Source organism: Arachis ipaensis, chromosome B04 (assembly GCF_000816755.2).
Source record: "Arachis ipaensis cultivar K30076 chromosome B04, Araip1.1, whole genome shotgun sequence".
NCBI classification, from domain to species: Eukaryota; Viridiplantae; Streptophyta; class Magnoliopsida; order Fabales; family Fabaceae; genus Arachis; species Arachis ipaensis.
Genome location: NC_029788.2, coordinates 109,287,220 through 109,295,529, shown reverse-complemented (window position 1 = coordinate 109,295,529; position 8,310 = coordinate 109,287,220). Strand labels below are relative to the sequence as shown.

Below are 8,310 nucleotides of genomic sequence, written 5' to 3'. Positions count from 1 at the left end.
GGAGGAACGAAAGCATCTCTATACGCTTATCTAAAATTCTCACCAATGAATTACATAAGTATCTCTATCCTAGTTTATATTTTAATTATCTTTTAATTATCAATTCTCTATAACCATTTGAATCCGCCTGACTGAGATTTACAAGGTGACCATAGCTTGCTTCAAGCCGACAATCTCCGTGGGATCGACCCTTACTCACGTAAGGTTTATTACTTAGACGACCCAGTGCACTTGCTGGTTAGTTGTGCGAAGTTGTGACAAAGTGTGTGAATTACTTTCCGAGCACCAAGTTTTTGGCGCCGTTGTTAAGGATCACAATTTCGTGCACCAACTTCCTCCCAGTGTCTTCTTTGATGATCTCCACATGTTCAAGTAAAAGAATTTTGTTCACTTTGTAGTATCCAGAAAATTGTGGATAAGTTGTATGGTATGTATGGATGTACGTTACCTAACAAAGGTACTTTTGGAGCGGTATTATGGTTTGAAGTTTTAAACAGACTCATATGTTAGTATTAAATAGTATAAGAGTCGTCGTAATGTCCGAGCTATTAGAGTCGTGCAGCCGGAAGCGTGAGCTTTGATAGTTAGGGTGTTACATTATGGTATCAGAGCGGTCTTTCCTGTAGAGCCTGAGGAATGGACCGACTATGCTTCAATTGCATACTCTGAGCGTTGTCATGTAGTAGGTCTTGTTTGGATAACAAGAATTAGAGCTTTATGCACATGACGGTCTATTGATTAACGCCGTTAGCCTTGCATTGCATAATTCCTGATATTAAGTTTGGCCGACTTAATACTAGTGAATTATGTATATGAAAGCACTGATGGATTATCATAGATGATATACAAGTTTTGAGTAAAGCGGATCGCGGGTTTTGGGAACGTTGGAAACTATTTCTCGAGGCTATTCAGTTGTGTGTCTTGAATTCTGTTCGAGTCGACCTGTTCTTTCATATCCTAACTTGAAGTTCTTGTTTGCCAATCCTTTTGAAAAGTAGTTTGATTTTTCAACTCTATTCCTCTATTCATATGCATTCTTGTTTGATCTTAATTGCATATGCTTGTTTGCAATCCTTGTTGCATCTATCTTTCTCTGTTTGAGTTCTTCTTGATTCACGTATTCTTTGATATAGCTTTGAACTTGTCTTAATGCGTTGTGCCTTTTAACTCCGGATTTCGACTCCATTCTTAGAGAAATTGTTGATTCAGTTTTTCTCCTATTCGACAGTAGTTACAATCAATTTTGAAATTTTTATAAAATTGATGTTGATTCGGTATACACTTATCTATATATGAAGCTTTGAAAAATCCTTGTACAGTTTAACAACTATTTATTTCTAATACCTTGCCTGTGCTTTACTGGTTTATGGAACTGCACTTACTTAAAATACAATTTGACTTTCTAGTAATTTTACTATAGTTCCAATAGACATCTTTATTTGATTATGTTTTTGGGTATTTTCCAAAATTCTGGAAAGAAAGGATTTTTCGCTTTTATTCTGGTTTATTTTCGTTGATAAACTTTACCTAATTTATTTTTGACTTGAGTTTGGTTTAGCATACTACATTGTTTATGCCATTGTTGTTCTTTTGAAAATGTTGGACTCATAGCTTTCTTCTTATGAGCGGACTCGTTCCTTATTAAGCTTTTTATCTCTATGAATGTCATACTTGATTCTGTTCTTAATCATTCTTTTACCTCTTGTGAGCACTACCATCACTCACAGCTTCCCTTCTCTTGTGAATCTCATCCTTATATGAGTCAGCTTGATTTGTTTCAATTTCGTGCATCGTTTATCCTCTCATTTTCTCTACCAGAGTTTTTAGTCAAAGATTTATCCTTAGAAATTACTAATGAATGAGTTGTCTTTTCCTATGACTTTTGTATTCTTTTGGATCAATTGAAAGCTTGTTTGATGTCTCATGCCTAGTGGATCTTGTTTGAACTACCTTGATTTAAGATCCTTTCTTGTATGGCTTGACTCCTTTTTTTAAGTACATGCTAATCTTCTTGAATGTCCTTCTGAGATGGTGAATTCAAGTATATTTTTGGAGTCTTGTTTCAAAATTTGTTTAAAGAAGTTTTGAATTCTCTTTGAAGAAATTCTAAACAGAATTTATTTTCTGTTACTTGATTGAGATTGAAACCATTGTTCAATTTTGACAAAGTTGTTTTAAAGTTGGCATGCACTATTTTAAATGAAGTTTTGAAGAGCTTCCTTGTTTAGTGGAAACCTGTCCGTTTGTAATGCATCACTTATTTCCTTTACCAATTTATAAGCAAATTTTTACCTCGGATTTTCTTTTCTAAATAGAGTTTAACTTTCTCTTTCGTCCTTGCTATAATTTTCATACACGCTTGTTTGAATATGAACTTTGAGAAATTTTGAAAAAGCATTTGATTTTCTTCCGAGTTTTATGAATTGTTAGAATTTATGAAATAATAAGAATTTTACATGACTTAATTTAAATAATTGATACTCTTATAATTCATTACTTTAGGTTTTAGAAATAAGGAAAAATTATACTATCCTATATTTTCAATTAGAGTATTTTACTTGAAATCAATTTATAAATCTATGATTCAATAATATCCTCCTTAGTAGATAATTTTGTTGAATTAAAATTAGTTACAATTACCCTATTACCCTTATTTTATTAAAACTGCTAAATAACCCCCAAAAACCCCAAACCTAATATCTTTCCTTCCTTCAGCCGCCATAGCTCCCCTCCCTTCTTCCAAGCACACATACATACCGCGGCTGATTTTTTTGGTTATGGAAGAGCTGGGTGTGCTTTGCCGGGTTATGGGATGAGGAGGAGCTATACCAATATGTGGGACAGGTTTTTTGCTCAGAGATGGTTAGAAGAAATTGGACCCAACAATTTCCTTTTTTAGATTTAGTTGAGCAAATCGGAGGGTCTGTTTTGCATGGAGAGGAGAACGTTAAGCAAATCGGACCCTGCGAGTTGTAGCTAAACAAAAATTTTTTGTATCACTTTAAGGTAATCGCATGGTCCGTTTTCTTTGTTAACAAAGTTGTTGGATATAGGCTGAGCAACTCGGTGGGTCCGAGTTGTGGAGGAGCAAAATTTTTTTTTTATTATCACTAATAGAAATCGGAGGGTCCGTTTTCACTATTATATATTATATTTGAATTAGGTTAGAGAAGTCCCTCGATCCGATTTATGTGTGTATATATACGCTTGCGAAGGTATGCAAATCTCAATCCGCCGACCAGATCTAAAATTCTTCATCTTCTTCGAGTTTTCTTCTTCTTCTTTTTTCTCATGGTCTGTTGTTGTGGTGGTTGGGTTGGGTAGAAAAATTTTATAGTGAAGTATTTGTGTTTATATAACTGAGTGAGAAGAATGGATGATAGAGTCCTTTTAAAAGTGTATTATTTTGGTCAGATTTTGTTGCAAACCCCTGAAGGGGTAAAATTTGTTTGTGAAGATCCGTTGGATGTTGTTATTCCGTTCACAATTTCATTTGAAGAGCTTAAAGGTGTGATTTGTGAGAAGATTGATTCGGAGATGTCAAGAAAAATATCATGTATTTTGTACAGATATCCTGTACCAGTATTTGGTGGGTTCGTTCAATTTTAGACAAAATATATAACGGATGAAGCGAGCATGCAGGAGATGTTTTTAATATACATTGAAAGTTGTGCTCAAATCTCGTTCATCGAGTTGTACATTGAATTCGAACAATCTGAGGCCGACCGAAATATTTTACGGGAAGACTACAATAGTGACAGTGAGGAAGAGTTCAAAAGCAATTACGAAGTTGTTGGTCCAGACGGAGATGAAGATCAAGGTGACGGCAGTGTGGCTCCGAATGTGACAGACGTTGCAAATGCACTCGCGAACGAAGTGCCATTTGAGGAGCCATCTTTCATGCGAGTTTTGGATTTGGAAGCCATGCATGCTCCGGAGTTTCCGGAATATATGAGTGCAGGTACTCCTTTAACATTTGTAAAATAGTTTATTTAGTCAAGTTTAAGATTAAAATAATTTGAGCAAATCTGTAGTTATGGTGCAGTATTTGTTTAGTTATTTAGTGAATCAGTATTAATTAATAAGTATTTATTAGAGTATTTATCAAGTTATTAAGGCGATCGGTATATATTTTTAGTTATTTAGTTAATTTGTATTTATTTAGTAGCTTAGTTAGTTAGGGATATTTATTAAAGAGTAATTATTATAGTATCTATGGGGTTTATTTAGGCGATTCGTAATTATTTTTAGTTATTTTGTTAATTTGTGTTTAATTAGTTATTTAGCTAATTAGGCTTTAATAATGAGCATTTGTTATAGTATTTAATTTTACATGTTTAGGTCGTCACTATTTATTTTTACTTAGTTAGTTAATTTGTATTTATTTAGTTATTTAGTTAATTAGGTTTTAATAATGAGTGTTTATTGTAGAATTTATGAAGTTATTTGGAAGATTGGTATTTATTTTTAGTTATTTAGTTAAGTTGTATTAATTAACAGTAGGAAACTATGTGTTTGTTTTTTATTTAATTGAGATTGAGATAATAACGTAATGTATAGCTTATTTATATCATTATTAATGTTGTGAGTACTTATTTAATATTTAATTTTGGCCATTAAATAATCGTGTATTAAAATACTTATGGTATGGCTGCCGTCCTGGCAGAAGTTCCTTTTGTCGCAGATGGTGAATTTGCCGTGGGGATGGAATTCAGTTCCAGGGAAGCTGTTATTAAGGCGATGAAGGAGTATACCCTCCGAAGATCTGTAGACTACCGTGTGTATGAGTCGGAGTCGTTGACATTTTATGCGAAATGTACACAGTACGGGTCAGGGTGTGATTGTCTTATCAGAGTTAGCATGATCAGTAGAAAGTACTGTTGGGTTATTAGGAGGTACAACGGCAGCCACACTTGTACCAGAGCAACCATTTCCCAGGATCATTCAAAGCTGGATTCAAATATAATTGCAGAAGCCATTAAGCCGTTGGTTGAGGCTGGCCCCTCTTTAAAGGTAAAATCAGTTATTGCAGAAGTGCAGTCAAAGTTCAACTACACCGTCAGTTATCGGAAAGCATGGTTGGCTAAGCAAAAGTCAGTTGAGAAACTATTTGGAGGTTGGGAAGCATCCTACGAAGTGTTGCCCATATGGTTCGAGGCCATGTGTCACAAGGAGCCATCAGCTGTCGTGCATTTCGAGACTATGCCAGCATATCAAGGGGATGACTTGGTAAGTAATATTCGGGTATTGCATCGAGTCCTTTGGAGCTATTACCCCTGCATTAGAGCATTCAGACATTGTAAGCCAGTTGTCCAGGTGGACGGGACTCACTTGTACGGAAAGTATAAGGGTTGTTTGTTAGTAGCCGTTTCGCAGGATGGTAACAACAATATCATCCCGATTGCATTTGCTATTGTTGAGGGAGAGACTTCTGATGTGTGACACTTTTTTCTTAGTAACCTACGTCAACATGTTATGACTCGGGATGGTGTGGGGCTTATATTAGACCGACATGAGTCGATAAATGCAGCTGTGGAACGCAGTCACGGAGCTTGGTCACCTCCTAGAGCTTTCCACATGTTTTGCATCAGGCATATAGAGTCAAACTTTCTGATGAAATTCAAGGCACCGTACCTGCAAAAGCTTGTCGTCAATATAGGTAACAACGATTACTTCAAAGTTTGTTATTAATGAAACTGCGATCAATCTAAACATCGTGAGACTTATTCTTTGTATGGTATATGATACTGTGTAGGATATTCGAGGACGGCTCGTGAGTATGAATTGCGTTTTCAGCGTTTACGAGAGCGGGGCGAGGCGTACACTAACTGGTTAGACCGTATTCCCCGTGAACAGTATGCGTTGGCATTCGATGGTGGTTACCGATGGGGTCACATGATGACTAATCTAGTCGAATGCATCAACTCAATCTTGAAGGGTGCACACAATCTTCCCATCATTGCACTTGTGAAAGCAACATTCTACAGACTAAATGAGTTGTTCACACGGAAAAGAGCCAAGGCGGAGGCTCGGATTAATGCTGGCCATGTTTTTTCTGAGCATGTGACCTCCAAACTTTATGCAAATCAACTTGCATCAGGAAACATTTAGGTTAATTGCTTCGACAAGCAGAATGAGGTCTTTGAAGTGCGTGAGATGCCAAGTGGAGTGGAGTATGCTGTTGACCTCCGTCGTCAAAGATGTGACTGTGGTGAGTTCCAGGTGGACCGAATTCCGTGCCGGCATGTGTTTGCATGTTGTGCAAATCAACGACTAGATTGGCAGGTGTATGTGCATGATGTTTATAAGATGGACCAAATTAGACGCGTTTATCGGGCAAGGTTTAGGCCACTCGGGAATCCAACTACGTGGCCTTCTTACAATGGTCCTCGATTCGTACCGAACCCGTACTTGAGACGCATTGCCAAAGGTCGACCTAGGATGACGCGCTTCTTGAATGAGATGGACACACGAATGTTACGGCATCCGAGGCGATGTAGGCAGTGTGGGGCTGAGGAACTAAGTCGGAGTAGATGCCGTTAGGGCGGAGGTCCAAGTGTTGATCCTAACACGCAGTAGACTTGAATGATATATGAGACAATGTAACCCGGGTTCAATGTACTTTCTCAAAATACATTTACTAAAACCTGTTTCAGTCTCCTAACACGATAATTGAATCATTGTAACCTATGTGAATGTACTTTATGATAACTGAATCATTGTTATGTTCTTCAAGGTACTTCATGATAATAGTATCATTGTAACCTATATAATACATATACTCAGTTAATTCATTATACATATAATAGTTAATTCATCATACATATAATAGTTAATGAAAGTCAGGAACATCAACCGAAATATACAATACTCAGTTGGTACTTAGGAAACTTCAATCAAACATAAATAGTAACGGACAACATGACAAATGATCACTGGTACATAGATAAAACTAACTAGTCCACAACTACTTCCTCGCTGTCCACTTTCCAAAGGTGACGATGTTCTTGCGTTTCTTCGCGGCCTTTTTGAACACAGACGGAGTGTATCGACTCGCGCTACGACGCGGTGGATCAATCCTGAGGTTGTAGCCTTTGCCTGTCTCATCTGGAGTACGGGTGTCACCTGCATATAAAACAATCAATCCAAGCAAGTATATAGTATAATCAACCATAACCAACATACCATACATGAACATGACAACACCAATTGACCAAACAAGTATATAATTTAACCAATCCTACCCAACAAACAATAAGATACTATGATGACATCAATTGACGGAAAAAGTAAAACAATTTTATACCTGCATCATTATGGGATTCTTCATCCTGGTCCATGTCGTCATCTTCTTCCTCCTCCTCATACTCCTCGTCTGCCTCGTCATCTGGCTCATCCACTAAGTACTCATCAGTCTCATGCTCAAATGTCTTCGCATTTTCTTCAATCATAGTCATCGAAACACGGCTCGGGTTTTGACTATTTAGAACTCCTCGATTGCCCTCACTCCTACTAGAATCATCAGATACAAACCCTCCAGAAGCACCCGAGTAGGTATAAAATGGATACCTCGCGTCAAACAAATGCCTACCTGCCATGAAGTCGGGCTGATGGCTATATTGTACTTGGGCGGCATCTGAGGCCATGAACCCAAGCAACTGGCTAAAAGAACCTCCCTCTCCTGAGTCATACTGAGGCTGATGTATCGGGAATGACGTAGAAAACTGTATCTGAGGTACATATTGGCTTGTGGATTGAGGTTGCACTTCTGGCGGTGGAAGTGGAGGTGAAAGTGGAGTTGGAGGCGGCGGTGACTGTGACTCTTGCTCTTTGTTTTCATCATCCATAACCTGGTCACCCTCAACATCATTATGGTCTGCAAGTAACGACAAGTTCAGGTGATCGCCATACTTTGAACGGTACCAGTACATATAAGTATCTAATGGCTGTTGCGGACCCATGAGTTCCTCAGTAAGAACGTGATTGAACTTGTTCGTCCACTGCATCACCCAAAACGAATGAGCAGTGGTTGTAGCCCAGTTCAGATTCTTAGGACCAATTAAGACTTCTCCGTATGCCCGGTCTAGATTCCATTCCTGATGAGGAACTCCCTGAACGAAACCGAACTGTCGTCTGAACCTGTCCGTAGCATGCCACTCAATACACTCAAAACATACCAACGGCATCGTTGCATTCCAAATGACCGAGTGCATGTAGATGTCCACGGGAATTATATTCGGATAAACACGATCAACAGAATACGCAACCCACAGAAACTGGTAACAATAAAACAAACAGATAATTAAAATC

General features: G+C 37.8%; 2 protein-coding genes across 2 annotated transcripts; both read left to right on the top strand.

The window, feature by feature from the left end:
• On the top strand, positions 3,637 to 5,442 carry LOC107636839. Its single transcript, XM_016340314.1, has 2 exons — positions 3,637 to 3,961; positions 4,667 to 5,442. The coding sequence occupies exons 1-2, from the start codon at positions 3,637 to 3,639 to the stop codon at positions 5,440 to 5,442; spliced, it is 1,101 nt and encodes a 366-aa protein (XP_016195800.1).
• Positions 5,476 to 6,543, top strand: LOC107636840. The gene is made up of 3 exons (XM_016340315.1): positions 5,476 to 5,659; positions 5,756 to 6,048; positions 6,133 to 6,543. Exons 1-3 carry the CDS (start codon positions 5,476 to 5,478, stop codon positions 6,541 to 6,543), a joined length of 888 nt encoding a protein of 295 aa, XP_016195801.1.